Below are 27,500 nucleotides of genomic sequence, written 5' to 3'. Positions count from 1 at the left end.
GCGACACGTTGTGAGCTTGGAGGACCTTTTAGAAAAATAGCTGACCTCCAAGCTCACAACACGTCGCAGCGCGACACGTTGTGAGCTTGGAGGTCCTTTTAGAAATGTCAGCACTTGCCTCTCTAACATTCTCTGCACGTCCCTGTTCTCTTCTACTGTGTCACTATATTTCGTCCTCTCTGTCTCTCTGTTTTATTCTTTTATTTCTGTCTCTCTTTGTCCGTGTCTTTTTTGCTCTCCGTCTCCTGTCTGTCTCTCTCTCTCTCTCTCTCTCTCTCCTCTGTTGTTCACACTCATGGATGAGTGATGCCCCTGACAGAATGCATCCTCTGAGAGCCCCCTGGCACTTAGACACACACACACACACACACACACACACACACACACACACACACACACACACACACACACACACACACACACACGCACACACACATCAGAGACTCCCTCATCACTTAACCAGTTGTGTTCAGCAGCACAAAGAGCTGAGTGAAAACACACTCCATCTCTCCACCCCTCATCAACCTCTTGACACAGCACTGCAGCACACGCACACACACACACACACACACACACACACACACACACACACACACACACACACACACACACACACACTGAATATCTTTACCCTCATTGTTTGGTATTGATCTCTCTGTATAGTAGATACATTGTTGCAGTAGTTGATGGGACCCGGGCTCCACCCTTCACAGCCAAATCCTCACTGTTCATTTTGGTCCATAGGATTTATTTTTCCTTTATTGATTGAATACTAATTAGTCAGAAATTTAAACAGCATGTGGCGCAGTACGACATTAAGGCTAAAAGGTTAACAAAAAAGACCTGGGGAAATACACAATTGTGGTGTGCATTTATGCATACAGCACCGTATTGTATGTAAGTGTATTATTATGTGTATACAGTAAACAGAACATTATGCATACAATATGAACGTATTTATATACAGTAGCTAACATGCATGTTTGCGTGTATTTGTATTTGTTTCTTATAACTGATAACGCAGAACACTTTGAAAGCAGCTGCCTTTTGATGTGTATCAGAGTCCTGTTTGGACATACAGTAACAATCCTCAGTGTGTTTCACAGTGTTTTGAGCTTTTGGATCTGCTACTTTTGATTGCTTGAGAGAGAGAGAGAGAGAGAGAGAGAGAGAGAGAGAGAGAGAGAGAGAGAGAGAGAGAGAGAGAGAGAGAGAGAGAGAGAGAGTCACATAATGCCGCATGGGAGAGAGAGAAAATGAAAACCTGGCCACTTTCACTTCCATTGACTCACGACAAGCATCTACAAATGACGATATAAGTCATATAAGACTTTTTTAAGAGTTTTTATATAACCCATTAAAACCAGGAAAGAATCATTTTAGATATTATTTATTATTAATATCATTTAATTATCTACAAGCTCACAGCGTGTCATTTTGTAGTATGAAAACAGTCACATCTTGTCTCTGTGTCTCTGTGTAACACTCTGTTTGCCGCTCTGACATCACCCTCTGACATCACTGAGATGTCAGGGGAACCACACTAACATAATCCCTTTTATGCCCTTATATGGAGATCCCTGCATGTCATCAATATTAAGCCCCTATCTAACAGGACTTCATAAGGGAATGCCCATATATGGAGGCCACATTGGCACATACCACACCAACTCGAATCCATATATGGCCAAGACAGATGGCCAAGACACCTATAAGTGTGTGGCTGGTTCTACAGACAGGGATCTCCATATATAGGCATAAAAGGGATTGTATGTATGAAGTATGTGGGACTTTCACATACCGAATAACTGAGTAAGCATGTTTGGTGTCTCACAGCATATCTCCATATACATGGATAATGGGTCTCCATATATGGGTATCAGGGGTCTCCATGTATGGTTAACTGGTCCGATATACATCACTGGCCAGATGGCCAAGACATGGCGCAACCTCGCCCTTAGGTATATCTACTATCATTGAATTAAAAAAATAAGATAATCTTGAAAGTGTGAGAAGAGCTACTGATTCGGAAGGCATTTTGTAGAATAGGGATTAATGGGATAACTGTGTGTGTGTGTGTGTGTGTGTGTGTGTGTGTGTGTGTGTGTGTGTGTGTGTGTGTGTGTGTGTGTGTGTGTGTGTGTGTGTGTGTGTGTGTGTGTGTGTGTGTGTGTGTGTGTGTGTGTGTGTGTGTGTGTGTGTGTGTGTGTGTGTGTGTGTGCGTGCGTGCGTGCGTGCGTGCGTGCGTGTCCAGTCTGCTGTTCACTAAGGTGAAGCTGGAGGAGTCTCTCCTGGGCCCAGCGGTAGCTCTCCAGACCTGTGAGGACATGCTGCAGCTCTGGCAGAGCCGCTATGAACTCAACCGCACCAGGTGTGTACTGTACAGAAATATATGTATATATTTGTGTACTGTATAGAAATATATATGTATATATTCATCGTTGTTGACGGGTAGAAACCTTGTATGTCTAAAGCCATTCGTTTTGTATTTATCATTTAAAAATGATTTAAACTAGTGAAAATAGCCGAACTACAAGCACACAGCCAGGCGTTGAGTGCTTGTACTGTAGATCTGCTATTTTCACTAGTTTTGTGCGACAGTCTTGTGTGATGAAGCAGGGCTTTACCTTACGAAAAGACATACAAATTTGAAACTTGGAGATACAAGGTCTCTGCCCGACAGTGACGATATATATATTATTATGTACATGTATGTACAAGTGTGTGTGCACATACATCCACCCATCGTTGTGTCATCTGTGGATTGTGTTTGCCTGCGGTTGTGTGTGGTGGATTGGTGGGTAATGTGTTGTACAGGCTAACACCATCATGCATGTGTGCGATATTTGCCATGGTAATAATAATACAATACTTGAGTAAATGTACTCAGGTACTTCCCACCACTGTGTGTGTGTGTGTGTGTGTGTGCGTGTGTGCGTGTGTGCGTGCGTGCGTGCGTGCGTGCGTGCGTGTGTGTGTGTGTGTGTGCATCCATCCATCCACCCATTGTTTTCCTCATCTGTAGATACTAGATTGTGTTTGCATGCGGCTGCTGTGTGTGGTGGATTGGTGGGTAATGTGTGGTATAGGCTAAGAACACATTGCATGTGTGCGTTATTTGCGTAGCGAAGCATGCGTAGGCATCCATGTGTGTGCTTGTGTGTGCTTGTGTGTGTGTGTGTGTGTGTGTGTGTGTGTGTGTGTGTGTGTGTGTGTGTGTGTGTGTGTGTGTGTGTGTGTGTGTGTGCGATCATGCCTTCCTCAGCCCTATAACCTCCATGCTGTGTTTGATGTTCGTGGGGGGAGGTGTTGACTGTTACTGTGCTATTGATTATCTGTAAGGAGTGAATGTGTGCATGCATGCATATTATGTAGCATGTATGTTTGTACTGCCTGTGCGTCACTGTGCGGGCCGTGGCTGAGTCCTTGTATGTTTCCGCAAGAGTGCCTATGTGTGCAATTCCTCAGTGTCCGTGTCTGTGTGTGTGTGTGTGTGTGTGTGTGTGTGTGTGTGTGTGTGTGTGTGTGTGTGTGTGTGTGTTTGTGTTTGTGTGCGCTTTAATTCACTTTTTTTTGTGCATTTGTGTGTCTCTCTGCATGATTGTATTCATGCATGCATGACTGTGTATGCACACTGTTCGTTAGCGTGTGTGCCCGTGCCGTGGTGGAAAAAAGTACACAAATGTTTTTACTTAAGTAGAAGTACTCTGTTACAAGTAGAAGTCTGGAATTCAAAATGTACTTGAGTAAGAGTACAAAAGTAGAAAGTACTCATTATGCAACTCATGTCCCATTTCACAATTTTCAAATGTATACAAATATTTGAAAATAGCAGATCTACAAGCTCACAATGTGTCGCATTGCGACGCAAAATAGCAGATCTACAAGCTCAAAATAGCAGATCTACGAGCTCACAATGTGTCGCATTGCGACGCGTTGTGAGCTTGTATATCTGCTATTTTCAAATGGCCAAAATGTACTGTATGCGACGCATTGTGAGCTTGTAGATCTGCTATTTTCAAATGGCCAAAATGTACTGTATATAGGGAAGTGGTTATTGTATGTTACCTTTGTAAAAAATAATCAATCTACAAAGTAACTATAGTAACTAAAGTTTCCAAATAAATGTAGTGGAGTAAAAGTACACTGTTTGGATTCGAGATGTAGTGGAGTAGAAGTAAAAGTATTTGTAATTGGAAATACTCAAGTAAAGTACAAATACCTCAAAATGGTACTTACAGTACTTACAGTAAGTAACTGTACTTAGTTACTTTACACCACTGACTGTGTGTGTACGTGTGTGCATGGCTGCGTGCATGCGTGTGTGCGTGCGTGTGTGTGTGTGTTGCAGTGAAACAGATGACAGCAGCAGCATCCCAGCAGCAGAGAAGCCAGAGTCCAGCCCTGTGAACAGGAAGCCCTCCATTCACCTCACCCTGCCCGACTTCCAGGACAACTCCACTGGTCTGAACTCTACCTGCTCTAAACCTTACTGGAAAGGGAGGGGATTGGTGCTGTTAGGACGGTAGCATGTTAAAGGGGCCACACCTTGCTTTTAAATATATATATGTTTTATATAAATATTGGTCCATAATACGGTTTTATACAGGTTTTAGCCTAAACAATCACTCGGATATTGAAATTCCATGTTCTGTCTGTCTCTAATTCCAAGCAGTTTCAGATGCAATACCAAAATGCCCTTTGTTGGCAACGGGGCGCTGTCTTTGGGCTGTACAAATACAAAATGTGAGTATCTCTTCCATCACTGTGTACACTGATCACCATCCCTGACCAACCGACAGGTTCCCAGAGCGCCCCCTCTGTGGCGGCCTCTCGTTTGGACGCAGCGCTGTCAGAGATATCGGCCATCAGCTCCGCTCAGCGCCAAGGACCCACCCACGCCTGGAGCACCCTGGAACGCATCTGGTTACAAGCTGGTAAGACACAGATCAACTATAGCAGTTTAGTATGTGAACGGTCACAGCTTGTCCGTATATATCTCTGTCTATCTGCCTGTCACGCCTGACACTGTGGTTCTATGGGTTTGACACTCTGACATCACGCTCTGGCTTCACTGTGATGTCACACTAACAGAATCCCTTTTAAGCCCATAAATGGAGTTACCTGATGTCATGAATATTAAGCCCATATCTAACAGGACTTCATATGGGAATGCCCATATATGGAGGCCACAGCTGCCACGTACCACACTAACGGCTGGTTCTACAGACAGGGATCTCCATGTATGGCCATAATAGACATCATAGGACTTTCACATAACGAATAACTGAGTAAGCATGTTTGGGCTCTCACAGCATATCTCCATAAACAGTAGCCTACATGGATCTCCATATATGGGTACCAGGGGTCTCCATATATGTGTAACTGGTCCGATATACATCACTGGCCAGATATCCAAGAATTTTGGCCCTTTAGGGCGAGGTTGCATGTCGCCCTGAGGTGTCTTACTAGTAGTCTATAATTGTGAAAGTGAAAGTGGTTATGTGTTCGGGCCGGTACGCCGCCCACCCTCGCATCTAGAGTTTCGGGCCGCTATGGGGCCCTCACGCCTACGTTGCACCACCCATCTGACCGATATGTCTGAGTCATTGAGTCAAGGTTTCCGGCCAACAGTGTGGAGGTCGGGTGTGTGGGGTGGGGTGGGGCGGAGAATTCCGGTACAGTGGATGCACTCTGTCTGTCCACTCCAGTGAAGTGGACAGCAGGTGCAGGAAGCATACAGTGTGTGGACCAGAGCAGAGCGTGTAGGGGCACACACACACACACACACACACACACACACACACACACACACACACACACACACACACACACACACACACACACACACACACACAGACTTGAGAGAAACAGGTGGAGACAGGAAGAGAGAGAGAGAGGGGTGTGTGTGTGTGTGTGTGTGTGTGTGTGTGTGTGTGTGTGTGTGCGTGTGCGTGTGCGCGTGTGCGTGTGTGTGTGACTGACAGTGAGGTCTGTCAACCAGTGTGGGCCGTGATATTGTAAGTGAACACCCAAATAATTGACCCGCACTCTTGAAAAACGATTTGTTAATTGTGACATTGATAAACAGGAACGTAAATGTATATGGTTCCATTGATCCAAGCTGGAACACAATCCATCCAAACTTTGTGTGGGCCCAGGCCAGATCCACACACACAAACACACGCACGCGCACACACACACGCACGCACGCACGCACACACACACACACACACACACACACACACAGCACATCAGGGTGTTTTACGCTAGCCAGCTGGGGGGGGATTATGTCCCCGGTGATCGACCGTAATGCTATGGTTATTTTCATCAGCTGACCCCCGACCCCCAGCCCATTCCTCTGCTGAGAACAGACAAAATGGAGGAGTGCCCTGACCATAAAACTGTGCTTGTGTGTGTCTGTGTGTGCGTGTGCGCGTGCACATGCGTGTGTATTACTCTACTTGTATTACTGGCCAAATGTCCCCGCAAGTATTGTAGAATATGAGAACTAGACGTTCTGAGGACAATTTTCCTGCTACTCACAAGAGAAATTGTCGTTTTATGGTTACAAGAGATGTTTAGAGTTGGGCTTGCAATGAGGAAAAGATTCAGGTTTTTGGGATTCCGTGAGTCACGCTAATACACAACATTTCGTTACCTATCGACTTCAGTTCCTCCCTCCCGTTCCATCCATGAAGGCGGGTCACAAAAAGTTGTAAGCAACACATTTGGTGTAACCAGTGCCGCCGCTACCATGGCGCGCATGACGCACTGTGCATCGGGCATCACGCTGCCGAGGGGAAAGCAAATAATGGAAGGGGGTCCTCAGAGTTACTACAGGTGGGCCGCCAAATCCTTGTGTGATAGGATAATTATTTTAAATGATAAACTTGACCCCTCGCATCCCTCTGAGGAGAACTTTAGCCAAAAATAGCAGATTTACAAGCTATAAACGCCTCACGCTGCGAGGCGTTGAGAGCTTGTAGATCGACTATTTTTGGCCAATAGGTTTGGTGTAGATGTAAAAAAGAGCGGACCAAGTACAGAGTGAAATGTCAAGTTTCACACATTACAATATGTAGATAGTTGGTCCCTGCTTCATCTCTCTCTATGCTAAGGGGTCCTTGGCCTGAAAACTTTGAAGATCCCTGGCCTATGTTATGGCTTATGGTTGCTTCTCGGCCTTAGGGCGTCTTACTTGTCTATATTTTAACTTAGTTGTGCACCGATGTCATGCTCGATGTCACAGACCTGAAAACTGCTGATGGGCTATTTTCAGCTATTTTCTAATGCCGCCCTAAAATGTGTACAGTATGCCCTCACAAGAGTATAGTAGTAATACATACTGTACGTGTGTGTGTGTGTGTGTGTGTGTGTGTGTGTGTGTGTGTGTGTGTGTGTGTGTGTGTGTGTGTGTGTGTGTGTGTGTGTGTGTGTGTGTGTGTGTGTGTGTGTGAGAAAGAGAGAGTCCCCTATTAGAACAACATTCCTCTCGTTATCGCTCACTTCCTGCCTCTGAATTTCACATTCTAATAGGCCAAATATTGCAACGCAACACACGCACACACACACACACTCACACTCACACGCACACACACGTACACGCGCGCACGTCTATGAATATGAATGAACTGTACACCCACGGATATGAATGAGCATACGGTATAACACACACACACACACACACACACACACACACACACACACACACACACACACACACACACACATACGCATGCACACACAGACACACACATTATATTGCTATCATTGCTATTTTCTCATTTCTGTGAGAGCTCAGGTGAGGTCCCTCTTACGTAACCACAAGCCAATTCATCGAATTGCTTTTCCCTGAGATGACAAAAATAAACACGGGCATCAACAGTGCATGTGCATGCGCTAAATGCCCCCATCTGTGCACCTCTGAGACACACACACACACACACACACACACACACACACACACACACACACACACACACACACACACACACACAGACAGACCTGGGGCTGTCACATGCACACAGCAAACGCATCCATTGAAGAGACAAAACACACACACACACACACACACACACACACACACACACACACACACTCTCTCTGTCACGCACGCACGCACGCACGCACGCACGCACGCACGCACGCACGCACGCATGCACGCACGTACACACACACACACACACACACACACACACACAGTAGCACATGCTGAACAAATGCAAACTCAATGAAATGTTTACCCGTGCACACTGAATGAATCACACTCAAGACCAACACGCGCGCGGCAGGCGGTGTCCCACTCACTGTGAGCTCGCAGGTCGGCTATTTTCGGTGTGCGACGCCGTCGTGCGACTGGAATATGAATGGGGCTTCACTTCACACACAGCCGTGCACACGCTCTGCTGTCAGTGAACTGAAACGGTTGTCTTCTCAGTGGCTGTTTTGCAGGTCACTCACATCGGTCATCTGTGGTCTGGAAGGCCAGGATCTGTCTATTTTCTGTGTCGTATAGCTGTTTGATGTGCACGAGTCATGCCCTCGGTTTGGTTTCTATACTTGCGTATGTTTTTTTTATTTTTTTCAGTAAGTGTGTGTGTGTGTGTGTGTGTGTGTGTGTGTGTGTGTGTGTGTGTGTGTGTGTGTGTGTGTGTGTGTGAGAGTGAGAGAGAGAGAGAGCCTGGGGTTTCTCTTGAGCATCCCAGCAGGCAGCAGCAGCAGCAGTGATGCCCATATTTAGGCATGAGTCTCATTACTTCCCAGGCACTACTGTACTCTCTCTCTCTCTCTCTCTCTCTCTCTCTCTCTCTCAACGCCTCCATCTGTTTCTCTTCTATGTCTGTCTGTCTGTCTGTCTGTCTGTCTGTCTGTCTTTTCTGTAGCAGTCAGTCACTAACTCAGAACAGGTAAGAACCCACAATCATGACGATCAGGCTAAGAAGAATTCAAAGTTCACAGTGTTTAATCCAGCGTACAAGCAACCATCAGATCCAGGAGCTCAATCGGCTCTGGCCAACTTAACTGGCAGGGATCAGGCAGAGGATCAGGGTCCAGGTAATCAGGCAGGAGTTCAGACAGGAAGGTTTAAGGAGTCGGGGAGTAATTGCTGGAAGGCTTAGCGTAATGCAAAAGACAGTCTGATGAGGAACGATATATATAGTCCTGTCTCCAGGGGGTACGCACACTCACACTATACAGTATGAGGGATTGAATGTAGGAGTCTCAGTAATGTTGGAGAACTTAGACCGGTGCCCGTTGGGCAGAACAGTCACCATTGACGTTCAGTTGTGCCATACCCTTTGTATCGGTCTGTGACTTCAGTACTATGACGTCAGAGTGTGACGTCAGCATCAGGGGCGTAGGCAGCGGTAGGCGAACGAGGCGACCGCCTACCAACTGAGAAATGATCTGGCAAAAAAAAAAAAAAATCTCCCAAAAAAAAAAAAAAAAAAAAAGTCTCTTATTTCCATTGTGTAAAGGCCTACAGTGTGGAGAGGACCATAGGCCTATAGAATGTCGCTCAACCAGTTCCATTCATTGACTAGTAGGCGGCCTGGCCATTGAGAAAGTGTTACCCTTTTAGAGATATGTAAATTTGGGCTGCCGGGCTATTTAACTCAAGTCGCAACAACAGAGACAATAACACACTGAACAAAGTCCATTCTGCTTTCCTCCTACCTGTAGGATATCCTCTGTTCCAAATGAATAAAGTCCTTAATGTAGTAGGTAAACAGCTTCCAAACACAATACGTGATCATTGTGTTGTTTAAATCCAGCACTGCTGGATTAAGAATTGACATCTTGTTGTCTCTCCAGCTGTAGCATATTAAAACTCATTAAGCAAGCCTCTTCCATAAATGTAAGGCCTATTCCCACTGGGCCAGATAACAGATAAAAAATATATCTATAATATCTACCACAGATAAAAGTACCTGTGGCAAATATCTGTGCATGGTAGATATATATATTTTTTTATCTGTATCTACCATCCACTTTGAATGGAAAAATATCTAAAGAAAGAGTTTTTTTTTTATCTGTTATCTGGCCCAGTGGGAATGGGCCTTAAATAAAAAATAAAATGTATTTCATTAAAGGAGTATAGTTCACTCTCAAAATTATCGATATTTTCAAGCTCAAGCCCCACCGCATGTTGTTGTGAGCCATGTATTTTAAGGGACACAAGTTTACTTTGAACTAATTTAGCTAGTGTTGTAATCACAAGTTGAAATAGGCCTATGTCACTATTTGGGAGCAATGTTCGCCTTGTTTGTAATGCTCCATACTGTGCTTTTTGAAAATAACTAGCCCTTACACTGAATATACTGGAATAGTGTTTTGGCCATAGACATTTCGCCTACCAAAATGTAATTCCTGGCTACGCCCCTGGTCAGCATTCAGACTGACAGCCATGGCGGCGACACTGTTTATTATCAGTGATGTCAGCACGCCATCTCCAAATTTGGGCATTGTTTCAGCATGCAGCTGTTACCATGGTGGCGACACTGTTTAGTATCAGTGATGTCAGTCATCTCCAAAGTCGGGCATTGTTTCAGCACAGCGGCTGTTACCATGGAGGATGGCTGATACCATGGAGGATGTCAGCATGCTGATCTCCAAATTTGGGCATTGTTTCAGCGTGCGGCTAACCTGACTTTCGCCAGATGGTGGCAGCATTGCGTATATAACGCTCTGCTTTACCATCTGGGCTTGCTCGACCAGAGTTGATAACACTCGTAAAGTCCCGGGCCGGACCAATCAGCGGCAGCTATGGGCGGGCTCTGAGCGGCTCTGAGCCAATAGAGTCTGATTGCAGACCACGTGGAAACCCAGGAGGCGGATTCTGGGTGCAACGTCATGCAGACAGGCCAATATGAGTGGTTGGAGTTGGCACTCCCAGACTGTGATAGAAACGGCCACATCCAATCACCTGCTACAGAAATTCAAAAAATGGCCCGCCACTTACATCGAGTGTGCCCGAGAGAGCCCAGATGTAAGGCAGAGCGTTACGCACTGCTGCAACTATCTGGCGAAAGTCAGGTTAGCGTGCGGCTGTTAATATGGTGGCGACACTGTTTAGTATCAGTGATGTCAGCATGCAGACAGATATTCGCTAAATGAATAGTTAGATATACACCAATGGTACTCTCTGGTCGTTTGGAAATTCTGAGCAGTTGGAGCGTCATTGTTGGGAAATCGTTAGTTTACAAGGATCTACCCTGGCCATTTGTCAATCAACTGACGTCAGAACGCTCTATGACAGGGTTCCCCAATAGGCGGGCCATTTGCGGCCCGTGGGGGGCTACTGTCTGGCCCACACCAACCCCAGTAATAATGGTGGTATAAGAGCAGCAACAACACTAGTATATCGTCGTTGTCGGGTGGAAATCTCGTATCTCCAAATTTGTACGTTCTTTTGCAAATCATACAAGGCCGTCGCACAAAAGTAGTGAAAACAGCAGATCTACAAGCACACAACGCCTCGCGGTGCGAGGCGTTGTGTTCTTGTAGATCGGCTGTTTTCACTAGTTTAAATCATTTTTTAAAATGATAAATTCAAAACGAACGGTTTTGAACAAAAGAGTTTCACCCGACAATGACGAAAACTTTCGCTGGAGTAGTGGGAACGCCACCGTCGCCCCCTGCAATGTTGTGGCCCTCGGATTGGTACCCTAGACATGATTCGGCCCTTGGGGAAAACTAATTGAGGAACCCTGCTCTATGACGTCAAATCCAGAGCACTGTATACTGTGATGGACTGATGAGAGAATGAGCTGCAGGTGGAGACATGGTGGTGGAAAATAAATCCATGTGAAGGCAATGAAGTGATGACATGGCATGAGGAAGTGGCACGATCTGAAATTACAGGAAAGTTGTTGATCTTAACGAGCAAATGGAATGGACAAATTAATAGGTGAACAAATTAATACTGGGAGATGGTAAGGATTCACACATTTATCCAACTTGCGGCAACAAAAAAAATCACCATGGTAGTTGGTGAATCTGACAAGCATCTAAAACATGTAGCCACATACTCACATGTAACCTACTGTATGTGACTATATTATAGTTTTTAAAGGCCTGCAATTAGACAAAATTGCATTTTATTTATAAAAACGTTACATTTTGCCACTTTAACAGGTGAAATAATTACAAGCACTTAAAAACAATATAACATATTTACAATGTTATTTATTAGTCACCTAAAGCGCTTTGGCAGTCATCAGCTCTCAACATGTACATATCTGGCTGTATTAAATCCTCTACGTGCACTACTGTATTACGGCACCACAGGAATCCTTTCATGGAGACCGACTTCTCCCAATAAAAGTTGAAATGATGGACAGGAGAATGATGTCATTCTCTGGTCCTCTCTCTCCCTCTCTCCCTCGCCCACCCCTCTTTGCCTTTCCCTTCGCCTGCCTTATCCTCCTCCATCTTTCATTTCCTGATTCCCTCCTTTTCTCACTCTCTCTCTCTCCCTCTGCACCAGGGGTCTTCAACAGGGGGTCCGGGACCCCTAGCGGGTCCCCAGAGTTACTACAGGGGGTCCTCCAAATCTTTGAGTGATAGATTTTTTTTCTCTCCTTTTTTTGTATTAACCACTTGAACCTTAGTGTCCATATTCGGAGAACTTTTGCCAAAAATAGCAGATCTACAAGCTCACAACACCTCGTGCTGCGAGGCGTTGTGAGCTTGTAGATCTGCTATTTTTGGCAAAGAGCTTTGGTGTAGAGGGGAAAAAGAGCAGACTAAGTACAGAGTGAAAGGTCAAGTTTATTAAGTATTGACGGTTCAAGTGGTTAAATATCTGAAAACACACATTGACATGAGTCAAACAATGAAACTACAGTATATGGAATCTATGAAAAGGTTGTGGGGGTCCCTGCTACATCTCTCTCTCAACTAAGGGGTCCTTGGCCTGAACACGTTGAAGACCCCTGCCTTACTGCACCTCCTCACGTTCCCTTCCCTCCCTGTTCCTCTTACCTCTTCTATCACAACAATGCCTTCATCTCTTAAAATGCCCCCCACCCCCTCTCTACTCCTCTCTATCCTTCCTAACCTCCCTCCCCTTCCTATTCTCTCTTGTTTTTTTCTTCCTTGGTCTTTCCACTGTCCTCCCCTTTTTCTCTTCCCCTCCTCTGAATTTTTAAAGGTTACTTTGCTTTGATACAGAGCCACACAAGACACAGTCTGACAGGGAGACAGACACGAATGAGACGTAACATCGTAGAGGTCCCTCAGGGCTCTATGCCAGTGACTTTTCGGTTTTCGCTCTACATTAAATATCTTCGCAGAGGTTTTGCCCAGAATACGGATGCTAGGGTTTAACCCATTAAAACTGGCTATTCCAACTAGCGGATATCTATCTATTAAACCAGCAAACTCACTCACGCACTCACTCACTCACACTCTAACGCTCTAACGCTCACGCTTATCTACGTTTATCTATTCACTCGCTTCAGCAACTGATCCCAAAGTTCACATGGTATTGGCCATTAGCATTATACCAACGGTGACGGAGCCCGAATTTCATTTCTCCCAAATTAAAGCTGTTTATTAGCGTTTTCTTAGCCTGTTGTCAGGGTTACGGTCCGTTCCTCCAGGCCATGGGATCTGTAGCCCCACACACACACACCCCTCTCTCTCAGTTAGGAATGTGCATTCTCTCTCTCTCTCTCTCTCTCTCTCTCTCTCTCTCCTCTCTCTCTCTCTCTCTCTTTCTCTTTCTCTCTCTCTCTTCTCTCTCGCTTTCACCAGGTGCGTTTGATGTGTGTCTCATCTTCCATCATAAATATACACTCCTCCATGAGCTGCTCCTTACATTATGATGCTCCCACATATTCTCACGCACGCACCAGTTACAGTAACTTTCCCCACAGCCCACACACTGCACATATTTTGGAGCACATATCTTCGAACGGGTAAGGTCTAGTATAATAGATACAGCAGATATACAAGCAAGCTTGTACATCTGAACCTTTTTGAAAAATCTTGAATCTTGAATGTTGAGAACTACTGATTTAGAAGGCATTTGTATAAAGCAGGGGTCTTCAACAGGGGGTCTGGGACCCCTAGGGGGTCCTCAGAGTTACTACAGGGGGTCCTCCAAATCTTTGAGTGATAGAAACTTTTTTTTCTCCTTTTTTATATTAACCACTTGAACGCTAGCATCCATATTCTGAGAACTTTAGCCATGAATAGCAGATCTACAAGCTCACAATGCCTCGCGCTCCGAGGCGTTGTGAGCTTGTAGATCGGCTATTTTAGAGGGGAAAACGAGCAGACTAATTACAGAGTGAAAAGTCAAGTTTATTAAGTATTGACGTTTCAAGTGGTTAAATATCTGAAAACATTAATTGACATGAATCCAAAATACACTGATGATTGTGCTGTCAAATGATTAAACTATATGGAATCTCTGAAAAGGTTGTGGGGGGTCCCTGGTTCATCTCTCTCTCAACTAAGGGGTCCTTGGCCTGAAAACGTTGAAGACCCCTGCCTTACTGCACCTCCTCACGTTCCCTCCCTGTTCCTCATTATATCCACTGGTGTAATGGGTGTTTATGAGGTGTCCTAAATGGACATGACATGGCAGCTTGCCCTGTCTGTGCTTTTAGCAGGGTTCCCACATTTTGAGTCAGACCTCCGGGGGCCCCTTCAGTGCTTGGGGCCCCAAGCAGCTGCCAGCCTTGTCTGTCCACAGTGCTTAATGTGTGGGGGAACAAGGGGGAACATGTTCAGCCACCTCTTTGATTGGATCATCCGGCTCCTATTTGATTGGATCTGGGATCTTCCCTGTCAATCAATATAGTGCTGTTTGGTCATTTTATGTTTTCATTCTTCCAAATAAAGACCTTTTTGGCTGCAGCAATTTTATTTACTTAACACTTATGTTGCTATGATTTTTTCTCTTCAATGTCCCACGTTGCCATGGTTACCATAGACTTCCATGTAATTGCGCAATTGTGTAAAAAGTGCACGCCCATGCCTAGATGATGCACCACGTGTGTGCTCACTGTTCACAGCTTTCAAACAAAAAAATCCGCTTGGAAATACGTTCAGGCATTCATGATTTATCAGCCATTATGTTTTCTTCAGATGTAAACAAACATGGCTGCCATGTTTGAAAGAATGGGTTGGTATGGGGGTTAAACATGCAATTTCGCGATCGCGATCATGCCTAATACATTTCTGGAGGTCCAAAAAAAGAATTAAAAAAAAAAAAAAATTGATTTTTCTTTTTTTTCATTTTTTTTTTTCAAAAACGGCCCAAACTCGGGAAACTCGGGGTTGGCACAGCGGTAATACCTTTTCAAACTCGGGAAACTCGGGGTTGGCACCAGATGTAAATATCATCCGGCTCCTATTTGATTGGATCCGGGATCTTCCCTGTCAATCAATATAGTGCTGTTTGGTCATTTTATGTTTTCATTCTTCCAAATAAAGACCTTTTTGGCTGCAGCAATTTTATTTACTTAATAAATATCGTTTTGATCAATTTCTTGTAATTTCGGATGTGGTGCTTCATAGGTGACAGTGAAACACAATAGACAAGCTATATACATGCATACATGGCGTCATAGAATTATGACACCATAATACAAATATATATATTTTCTAATATGCCAGTTATTCAGATTGATCATTCCAAATTGATAGATTGACTACCAGTGTTCTCTTGGGGCAATATTCGCTTATTTTTATTTTTTTATTGTTTCATCTTAAAATATATAGTTTATAAAGCTTGGCTAGATAGGAAGTCATAAGAATGAGTTGTAGGTATTACATTTAATGTGACTCTGTTCTGCAGATAAATATTGTGAAAATAGCAGATCTACATGCTCACAACGCCTTGCAGTGCGAGGCGTTGTGAGCATGTAGATCGGCTATTTTCACAATGTTCGCCTCTTGCTTACTTAATATTTGACAGTTTGGCCAGTTTGGCAAGTCCTGTAGAATATTCGACTATTCGAATACTTTTGAGGTCGAATAATTCGAATACTAAAAATCACTATTCGTGAATGCCCTAGGATCCGGCACCTTTTTATTGACAAATTAAGCACTGTCTGTCCATAAAATCCATCCGCTCTCTCTCTCTTCTCTTCTCTCTCTCTGTCTCTCCAGGGGAGATGTTCATGGCGGACGGCCGGCTGAAGGAAGCCCAGTTCTGCGTGGCCGAGGCGGGCTCGCTCTCCCCCAACTCCCACTCTGTGATGCTGCAGCGGGGCCGGCTGGCCGAGCTGAGGGGCCAGCTGGACGAGGCCAAGGGCCTGTATGACGAGGCCATGGCCATACACCCCACTGGACTACGCATCCTCGTACACATGGTGAGAGAGAGAGACATGCACACGCACGCACACACGCGCACGCACGCACGCACGCACGCACGCACGCACGCACGCACACACACACACACACACACACACAGCAGTGGTGTAAAAAGTACTCAATACTGAAAAGTATCAATACTGCGATATAGAAATACGCTGTACAAGTAAAAGTCCAGAATTCAAAATGTGCTTGAGTAAAAGTACGAAAGTATTGGCATCAAAATGTACTTAAAGTAACAGAAGTAAAAGTACAAAATGTTGAAAATATAGCCGATCTAGGGCTAAAGTGGTTCTTGTATGTTGTATAATATTATAATTTATATCTGCAAAGTAACTAGAAACTAAAGTTTTCAAATAAATGTAGTAGAGTAAAAGTACAATATTTTGATCCAAGATGTAATGGAGCAGAAGTAAAAGTATTGGAAATTGGAAATAATCAAGTAAAGTATAAATACCCAAAATGTTTACTTAAGTAAAGTACTTGAGTAAATGTACTTAGTTACTTTACACCACTGACACCAGGGTTATTATTATAGCCTGGCATGGCCAGACTAATATCACTGCGTGGATATTAGTCTGGAATCTCTGTGTTGAACCTGCATTTCCAAGGGGCGAAAAAAAAATGTGCATACCGGGCCCTGATTGGTCTGTCACTATTTCGGAGGGAGTGAAATCCAATCACAACTGAGCGGTGCAGACCAAATCTGCCAAGGGCAGATTCAACTGGTTTCCAGGCTAGGGTTTAGGCCTAGAATTATTGAATGCTTTAACTATTGAAAAATAGCAGATATACAAGCTCACAGCGCGGCACCGAGTGCCGCGCTGCAAGCTTGTAGATCTTCTATTTTTTTTAAATCGTGAAAACTATAATTTGACCCGATTCTATAAGTGTCTTTTGAATCCTTCTAAGATTTTTTGAAAACCTATGTTTCTATGTCAGCAATCTGGCTAGCCATCGTCAAAGAAAAGGTCCTTTTCACTTAAATGGAGCTCAGTTAGTCTGTTCTTGAGAGACTACTATGTCAGTGGTTCTCAAACCTTTTCATGTGAAGGACCCCCAAAACGATATGTATTTGGCCACGGACCCCCATCTCAAAATATTTAGTTCCAGGGACCCCCCAGAGGCAAAATTTGAGTTACAAACGTTCGCTTTGAAAATACATATATTCAAAGATTTGCACACATTTTCACGACTTTTTCAAAAATAGCAGATCTACAAGCTCGCAGCCGCGCTGTGAGCTTGTATATCTGCTATTTTTCACTGGTTAAAGCATTCAATAATTCTGGGCCTAAATGGGTTAAAGTTAACTCAAACTAACAAAATGCAGAAAACAAGAGACTATAATCCATATTATAATAAAAAACTAAACACAGACACAAACCTAAGTATGCATCAGCAGACGTGTGTACAGTATATTTATACACAAACACAGATGCACATATCGTCGTTGTTGAGTGGAAACCTTGTATGTCCAAAACCGTTCGTTTTGCATTTATAATTTTATAAATGACTTAAAAGGATTTAAAATGGCATATCCACAAGCACACCACGCCTCGCGATGCATGTGTAAATCTGTTATTTTCACTATTTTGTGAGACACTCTTGTATGAAGAACTAGGGGCTTTAATTTACCAAAAAAACATACACATTTGAAACTTGGAGATACAAGGTTTTTCTGCCTGACTTTGACGATATATACGCATTATGTACGCATCCTTGTGCACATGGTGAGAGACAGGATGAAATCAAACACACACACACACCCCCCCCCCCCCCCCCCCCCCCCCCACACACACACACACACACACACACACACACACACACACACACACACACACACACAGCCTGCAGGCCACATCCGGCCCAGAAACAACCTCTGAGTGGCCCAGTGAGCTCGAATTAAATAGGATATTTTAATATATATTTTTATTGTAATCTTACTTTATGAAATCATTTGTTAATAATAATAATAATAATGTTATTATTAAGCACTGCAATCTTGGTCTAATTCTGTAAGAATAAGGCCTTTACCGGGGTCAATTCGATTACCAGTTTGTACATCCGGATGCGGAATGGTCTGTGTGTGTGTGTGTGTGTGTGTGTGTGTGTTGTGTGTGTGTGTGTGTGTGTGTGTGTGTGTGTGTGTGTGTGTGTGTGTGTGTGTGTGTGTGTGTGTGTGTGTGTGTGTGTGTGTGTGTGTGTGTGTGTGTGTGTGTGTGTGTGTGTGTGTGTGTGTGTGCGCGTGCGTGCGTCGGATACAGTTTTTTGGAGTAGGCATTCTCTAGACTGGATGGCACTGGTTAGAATTGGATTGAAAACCAGGCTTATGTGAGGTAACTGAGGTTATTCCTTGGAGCATGAAGCAAAACCCATGTCAGAAACATAATATACAAATAACGTTGATCTCACAAATCAACATTTTGTCATTCATAACTCATTATCTACCAGTTTGTGAATGATATACATTTGTTACCCAGATAGTTATTGTAAAGTGTTACCCAAGTTTTTAAATAGGCCGCTCATAATGTACGGCCCGTCTACATGTTGTGGTTTTAAAATTCAACCCAGTTGAATTTGTAATTAGCTAGATTATCAAACCTGGTTTAAAGTGGTCTCCATGGGCATGTTACAGTACGTTAGTCATGCCCACCCACGGTCCACAAGGCAGCTTTAACAAGATAGCCCTGCCATATGCACACCAGAATGATGTTAATGTCACTACAAGTGTGACAATAACATACGTACTGTATCCACCTCTTTCCGCGGGAATTTACTGGAGAATTTTTTGCACCACACTTCCGGTTAACAGCAGACATACAAGCTCACGTCGCGTTGCAGATGCAACCGTTGTGAGCTTGTAGATCACACTCGGCTGCGGCGCCGGAAGCTCCGTGCAACTTCTGCGCAATGCACGATGAGATGTTGGAAAGTTGTGGATATGATTAATTCCAAACTGGACATCATGCAAGTGTGTGCACTGGGCATGGAGACATAACAAGCATGCACGCATACACGCACGCATACACGCACGCACGCACGCACGCACGCACGCACGCACGCACGCACGCACGCACGCACGCACGCACGCACGCACGCACGCACGCACACACACACACACACACACACACACACACACACACACACACACCTCTGTACAAGAGTATTACTTTTGACAACCCCTCTGAAACGGCCATGGCCCATGCACCAGTAGAGAAACTGTCCAAGCTCTGTCACAGTAATGGAAAGACTCTCCATCCCAGCCTCCTCTCTCTCTCTCTCTCTCTCTTTTCATCCATCACTCCCCCACATTGCTCTCTCTCTCTCTCTCTCTCTCTCTCTCTCTCTCTCTCTCTCTCTGTGGCTCATTCCTCTGCTCATCACCTCTGTTCTCTCATCCTCCCCTCACACTTTCTCTTCTCTCTTCCCTGCCCCCCCCCCCCCTCTCTCTGTCTCTCAGGGACGTGCAGAGAATGTTAGAGAGGCAGGGGCTGAAATTTCTAAAAGGGCCTTTTGGTGGAAATATCGAAAATAGCAGACCTCCAAGCTCACAACGCGTCGCAGCTGATACCACACTGAACTAAGCATAATCAAGTGAATACTGGAGATGTGGCGTAACGGCATGTATTTCTACACAGAGAGGGCAATTCTGTCAACATAAGATGCTGCATTCATGTTCAGGAGAGTTTGGACAAGGCAATTTTCTTGAACGCTGCCTTCAGGTATGGCATGGAAAGCGGGCATTTGTATTTCTTTCACCATAGTAAAAACTGCATTCATGGTCTGGAGAGGGCACTTTTTACAGACAGGTAAACAGGCAGGGGTTTGATGTCTATGTGTGCATGTGCCTGCTGCCTCACACTTTATTGACCCCCACTTTCTCTCTCTCTGTCTATCTCTCTACATCCAACTTTATGGATCCCTCTCTCTCTCACTCACTCACTCTCACTCTCTCTCTCTTTATATACCTCCCACTTTCTTTCTCTTTCTGTTTCTCTCTCTCACTCTCTCCTCCTCCCTCTTCGTAGATCCCTCCTTCCTCTCTCCCAGCTGATCTACTAGATTAACCACAGCAGCTTCTGACCTTTGAACTCTTTCTGTTGTCATGGTGAAGACACTGCAGAGGGATGTTCCTTAAATCCAAGACTCCCACTGCCAGACACACACGCACGCACGCACGCACGCACGCACGCACACACGCATGCACGCACACACGCACGCACGCACGCACGCACGCACGCACGCACGCACGCACGCACGCACGCACGCACGCACGCACACACACACACACACAGACACATACGCATAGGGACATGTACCGTATACACTGCCAGTGGTCTCCTTGTAGATAATGCCTCTGCGCCTTACATGCAAGCCTTATGTGACCACATAAGGCTAATAGCTCACAGTGTGTGTGTTTAGTAAGTGTGTGTGCGTGCATGCACGGCACGGCACGTGCGTCGCGGGTGCGTGCTTGCGTGTGCAGAGGTGGAAAAATAAGTGGTAAAAATAACTTGTAACTAAAGCTGCCAAATAAATGTTGTGGAGCAAAAACTACAATACCGTGCGTATACGAGCACCTGTGTGTGTGTGTGTGTGTGTGCGTGCGTGCATTCTTTCGTGCATGCGTGCGTGCGAGCGGTCGTGCCAGTGGGGTGGATGGAGTGCTTGTCTCTTCCATATTTGGCCCGTGGGAGTAGCAATCCCAGAGGGTGAGAGGTTGAAACAAAGCCAGCTGGCTCTGGGTCTCTTCAAGGACACATGTCTTCTCTCTCTCTCTCTCTCTCTCTCTCTCTGTGTGTGTGTGTGTGTGTGTGTGTGTGTGTGTGTGTGTGTGTGTGTGTGTGTGTGTGTGTGTGTGTGTGTGTGTGTGTGTGTGTGTGAGTGTGAGTGTTTGCGCATGCATGCACAGTGTTACATCTAACTCTGAGAGGGAGCAAATGTCACTCCCTTCTCAAAAGATGTTGTGCCGAGGACCCCCAGAAGAGAAGATGTTAAAAATTTAAAAACAAACAAACAAAAGGCTTCAAACGTAAAAACATGTTTTAATAAAGATTTTCTAATATTTTATTTTACAAATTGCAGATCTAGAAGCTCACAGTATATATGTAACTTTTTTTGAATATCCAAAGTATAAAATATGGTTAAAGTGGTTGAAATGTGATGAGAGTGTTCAGTTTGTTCATCTTACTCTGAGAGCTTTTTGATTGTTTGTGTGTGCGTGCTTGCGTGCGTGCGTGCATGCGTGCGTGCATGTGTGCATTCGTATGTGGCTTCGTGCGGTGCGTGCTTACCTATAAAGCTGCAAGGATTAGGTCATCTGGATATTGTTTGTTTTCTGTGTGCTGGATTGGGATCTAACTATTCAACATATCGTCGTTGTCGGGTGGAAACGTATGTCCAAAACCATTTGTTTTGCATTCATCATTTTTAAAATGATTTAAACTAGTGAAAACAGCCAATCTACAAGCACACAACGCCTCGCACCGCGAGGCGTTGTGTGCTTGTAGATCTGCTGTTTTCACTACTTTTGTGCAACGGCCTTGTATGGTGAAGCAGGGCTTTACTTTGCGAAAAAAATTACACATTTGAAACTTGGAGATACAAGGTTTTTGCCTGACAGTGACGATATGTCGTCGACTTAAGAGTTTAAAAAAATACTTATTATAAGCGCACCTTGTGTGTCATTGTAAAGTGTGCCTCTCAGCAAGATAAATAACATAATTTATCATAAAGATAAATGATAAGTGTGGTTGATTTTGTTAGATTGCATTACACAAGATTTCCCCGCCTCTAAAAAGCACATGCAGGCAAATTAGAGGAGGAAGGCTGTAGGATACTTGTGGTGGAGAGTACAGTACAGTAACTGCAGTAAAGGAGACGCAGATTGCCAATAGGTGTTGAAGACATGCAGAGGGCATCAAGAAATAATCCAAACGCAGCCTGTAGATTAAGCAGTCATCAATACTGGGAATCAAAGGGAGCCTTGAACCTCCCACACAATGTTCCCCATCCAGAAATAATCAAACTCCTAGCTACTCTGGTCCACTGCTTCTCAGAGTGGTGTAAAATAAATAATATATGTAAGTCAACACAATTGTATTCTGCCAAGAACAAGAGGTTTAGAGACCATTTTTGGTGTCTGGCAGTCAGACGACGAGTGCATAAACCTGAACAGAAATACCATACATTTTTCAACATTTGTTTGTGCAATATAATCTTTTGCTGCTTTGTATTTAGACCACCCTCCAAGTGCACCACACCCGGGGTTAGGCAGTATTGACAGATGCACAGCAGTCTGCTTAGTGACTATTGATCTTTGAGCATACACATCTCCAATATCTCCAAGTTTCAAATTTGTATGTTTTTTTTTTTTCGCAAAGTAAAGCCCTGCTTCATCATACAAGGCCGTTGCACAAAAGGTTGTGAAAACAGCAGATCTACAAGCACACAACACCTCGCGGTGCGAGGCGTTGTGTGCTTGTAGATCGGCTGTTTTCACTAGTTTAAATCATTTTTAAAATGATGAATGCAAAACGAAGAGTTTTGGACATACAAGGTTTCCACCCCGAAATTGACGATATACTGTATATTTAGTCGACTAAAACAGAACTATAAAACACAAATATCTCAGTCTGCTTAGTGACTATTGATATTTGAGCATACACAGCAAAAGCTCAGTGTTCATTTATCTATTTGTAACTCAGAGCATGTACAAATGTCACCAGATGGTGACATTTGTACACTTTAAGCGTTAAGATAGCACTGGGGGTTTTACGGTGTGGTTTAATCCATCCATGAGTCACCGTGTGTCCCTGTGGAAGCTGCCAAAGAACAAGGCTCCAGCCAAACACCCTGTGTCTTGTAAACAAGAGAGTTGCTCACATCTTTTGCTCTCTAGTTACTCATTCTTTATTGTACAGTAACATTACAATGAGAGAGCACTGCCATAAACAGAGGCCAATTATTTTGTCCCCCTACTAGTAAGACGCCTCAGGGCGACATGCGACCTCGCCCATTCTTGGCCATCTGGCCAGCAATGTATATCGGACCAGTTACCCATATATGGAGACCCCTGGTACCCATATATGGAGATCCATGTACTGTATATGGAGATATGCTGTGAGAGCCCAAACATGCTTACTCAGTTATTCGTTATGTGAAAGTCCTATGATGTCTATGACATCTGACATCATACCCTTTTATGCCAATACATGGAGATCCCACATGGAGATCCCTGTCTGTAGAACCAGCAAAACAGATATGGGCTGTCTTGGCCATCTGTCTTGGCCATATATGGATTCTGCCAATGTGGCCTCCATATATGTGCATTCCCATATGAAGTCCTGTCCTGTTAGACATGCACTTAATAAGTGTACATGTCCGTCCGGACGGACGTCTACAACAAGCTGTGACGGTTCTGATAGTAAACTGCGACCTGTGGTCGCAACAAACATCTTAAACTCTGAGGGTAGCGCGGCGAGAACAACGTTTTGTCAACCAAAGTTAACAGGTCAAGTTTACTGTTACATACACAATGACAGCCAATGAAACGCGTGCCATCTGCCCCCACAGCTACTGTGGGGGGAAAAAAACATCCTTTAGCCCTGCCCCCAACCCAACTGTCTGCATGACATCACTGAGGAGAATTCAGTAGCCACGGGAGATGAGAGAATGAAGGGAAACACACACTGTACTGTAGCAGGAAGACATATTATTCAGCCTGTCTGGTCCTCCTCCCTCTATCTCTCTCTGTCTCTCTCTCTCTGTTTCTCTGTGTTTCTCTCTCTCTCTCTCTCTCTCTCTCCTCTCTCTCTCTCTCTCTCTCTCTCTCCCCCCCTCTCCCTGTCCCTGCATCAATTATTTCCAGTTCACCTGCAGTTACTGTAGTCTGTACATGGCTTCCCCCTTTTGTATGTTGTTGTACGAGTGTGTGTGTGTGCGTGTGCGCGCCTGCCTGCATGCCTGCGTGCGTGCATGTGTGTGTGTGAGTCAGTGTTAATTTCATATGACGAAAAATGTTCGGCCGTGATTTTTCACTGATGAAAACTAAACAAAAACGAAATAAAAAACTAAGCTATGATGACTACAACTAAGACAATTTAGTCAACAAATAAAAACGCTATTTTCAGCATGCTACCAAGTGTAAAATCAGGCATTACCAGGCGATCAAGGCGCGCCAAAATGTATTTTCGTCGACAAAATAAACTATATACTGTATATTTAGTCGACAAGAACTAAACTAAAACTGAAATATTTCAGATGACGGATGAAAATGAAAATGTGTGTGTGTGTGTGTGTGTGTGTGTGTGTGTGTGTGTGTGTGTGTGTGTGTGTGTGTGTGTGTGTGTGTGTGTGTGTGTGTGTGTGTGTGTGTGTGTGTGTGTGTGTGTGTGTGTGGCGGAGGGAGGGGGGAGGGGGTGAGGAAAAGGGAGAAGGAGTGAGTCACACAGCTACGTTCAGCTGCCAGTGTGAGTATTTTTGGATGAAGGATGGAGGGTGTGGTAGAGAAAGAAGCCGGTGCAGAATTATGGACTGTTCATGCGTATACTTGGCCGTGCGTGTGTGTGTGTGTGTGGCTGTGTGCTTGCTTGTGTGGACATATACACACCAAGAGACCAGGCTCAAAGAAAACACATTCACTATGTATACGGGCACACGCGCACACACGGACACACACACCACAACTCATTCCCATCCGAAGCCAGTATTTTTAGATGTGGGATGAACCTCACCTAAACATGTACAGTACTGTGTATTATTGTTGGCCTGTGGGACCGCTCGCCATGTCAGTGTGTAGACATACACTATTTGTTTGCAGAACAACCTCGTTTTATGGCTCCGTTGTTTGCACTCAGAAGGAATGAACACTCGGTTAGTGTGTTGTGTTAGTGCAGTGGTTCTTCCCACTGGGGGTCCTTGAGGTGGTTCCAGGGGGTCCCCAGGAACATTAGTTAACATAGCTTCAAAATCAGTTTAACCACTTTGACTCTGTATACCAGTAAGACTCCCTAATCGGGAGATAAGCAACCGCCAGGTCGCATGCAACCTCATGGTGGAGCTAGAAGAGGGGTATGTGAGTTTGCCAGCCAAGGAGTGTGTGTGTGCAAAGTTTGGCATGGATAGGGGCAACGGTGCTAGAGATAAGAGTCGGGCCAAAAGTGTGACGTGGCGGACAGACAGACAGATGGAGCTTTTCATAGTAACTTGCGACCTGACGGTCGCATGTACAAGCTTGTAGATCTACCATTTTCTAAAGATCTTGCATAAATGTGGAAAACGTTTAAAACATTTTCTACAAATCTTATATGGGTCCTACAGTATATGAAAATATAGTTTCCTATATGAAAATATATTTTCATATGAAAATCATTTTTCATGTAGGAGTCTGCAGCCAAATACATACCGGTATTAATTCGGTGGGTCTTTGATATGAGAAGCACTGCTGTATGTACAGTACTACAGTATGCCTACTGGAGCTTTTCACCTGCTATGAATCTAATCCACTCCCCAAACTCCCATCACCTCTGTTTTATGTAGTTCTCACATGTGTGCAAGCACACACACACACACGCGCACACACACACACGCACGCGCGCATGCACACACTCACGCACACACACGCTGTTCAGTTTCCTTCTCTCAGATTCACACATGCATAGACACACTCAAGGACGATGACTTGTGCTCATTGAATTAATCGCGTTCCAATTATCAAATGCCCCCATCGCTCTCTGTCTGTCTATCTGTCTGTCTGTCTGTCTGTGTCTCTCTCTCACACTCCATAATGCTTTCATCTGATCTCTCTTCTCTTCTTTCTCTTTCTCTCTCTCTCTCTCTCTCTCTCTCTCTGCCCCCTTTCTCTATCTCCATGGCTTCCTGTTTCTGTTATCTCTCTGTCTCAGTGGTGTAAAGTAACTAAGTAGATTTACTTAAGTACTTAAGTATTTCCAATTTCCGATACTTTTACTCCACTACATCTCGGATGCAAATATTGTACTTTTACTCCACTACATTTAATTGAAAACTTGAGTTACTAGTTACTTTGCAGATATTAATGATTATATTATAAAACATGCATTAATCCACTTTAGCCCTATTTTATACCGTAGCTATTTGAAAATAATAGCCTCACAACGCGATGCGACGCGTTGTGAGCTTGTAGATCTGCTATTTTCAAACATTTTGTACTTTTACTTTTGCTGTTTTAAGTACATTTTGACACCAACACCTTCATACTTTTACTCAAGTACATTAATTCTGAATTCCAGGCTTTTGCTTGTAAGAGTGCCCTCACACCAAAATACCTATGAGAGTGGAATCCGCGTTCCGCCAATGCATTTCAATGAGAGTGAAGCGGTTTCATGCCAGCAGAGGATTTCTACAAAAAACGCTCCCTTATCATTGAAATGCATTGGCGGAACGCGGATTCCACTCTCACAGGTATTTTGGTGTGAGGGCACCCTAACAGAGTATTTCTATATTGCAGTATTGAGACTTTTACTTACTAAAACATTTGAGTACTTTTTCCACCACTGTCTCTCTGTCTTCACCTCTCTCCCCCACCTCTTCCCCTCCCCCTCTCTCTCTCTCTATTTCTGTCTCATAAGTTTTATCCCTCACCGCCTCCTTCTTGCTCTCACACACAAACTACTCTCTCTTTCTCCCCATCTCTGTCTCACCATCCTCTCCCTCCATCCCTCTCTTTCTCAATTCAAAAGGGCTTTATTGGCATGAGAAAACATACGTTCACTATGCCAAAAGCCTCTCTCGGTGTGTCTGTGTCTCTCTCTCCCTTTGCGTGTGTGTGCACGGTAATGTGAAAATGTGTGAACTATGCCTTTAAGCCACAAGCAACCATATCTTTTTAGAGTGTTCCTTGAGCACTGCTGGCCAATCAGAGAAAGGAGGGCCGCTGCTGGCAGAATGATATATAGAGTTGCAGATAAGGGGTCCTTCAGAGATCTCTCCGGAGTGCAGCTGAAACTTGTTGGTTTCAGGTGGACGCTGTCTTCTAGCTTGCTGTGGATGCAACTTTATGTTGTGAAATATCAGGCTTGTATTCTGTTTACTTTCATGCATTTGCTGTTCATATGTTTATATATTCATGTGGGGAATCTACCCTGTGTAATCATTAAACAATGCTGAGTTTTAATAGCTGAACT

At 44.3% G+C, this 27,500-nt stretch overlaps 1 protein-coding gene across 1 annotated transcript in view; it reads left to right on the top strand.

The window, feature by feature from the left end:
- Positions 1-27,500, top strand: part of ttc7a (tetratricopeptide repeat domain 7A) — a 122,147-nt gene that overhangs the window by 71,178 nt on the left and 23,469 nt on the right. Inside the window, exons 17-20 of the mRNA XM_080740176.1 lie at positions 2,255-2,371; positions 4,352-4,464; positions 4,803-4,937; positions 16,132-16,334. Coding sequence (XP_080596302.1) covers positions 2,255-2,371; positions 4,352-4,464; positions 4,803-4,937; positions 16,132-16,334 — 568 coding nt within the window. The remainder of the gene's footprint in view (positions 1-2,254; positions 2,372-4,351; positions 4,465-4,802; positions 4,938-16,131; positions 16,335-27,500) is intronic.

This window comes from Nannobrachium achirus (assembly GCF_963921795.1).
Source record: "Nannobrachium achirus genome assembly, chromosome: 13".
Classification (NCBI taxonomy): domain Eukaryota; kingdom Metazoa; phylum Chordata; class Actinopteri; order Myctophiformes; family Myctophidae; genus Nannobrachium; species Nannobrachium achirus.
This window is presented reverse-complemented; position numbering and strand designations above follow the sequence as displayed.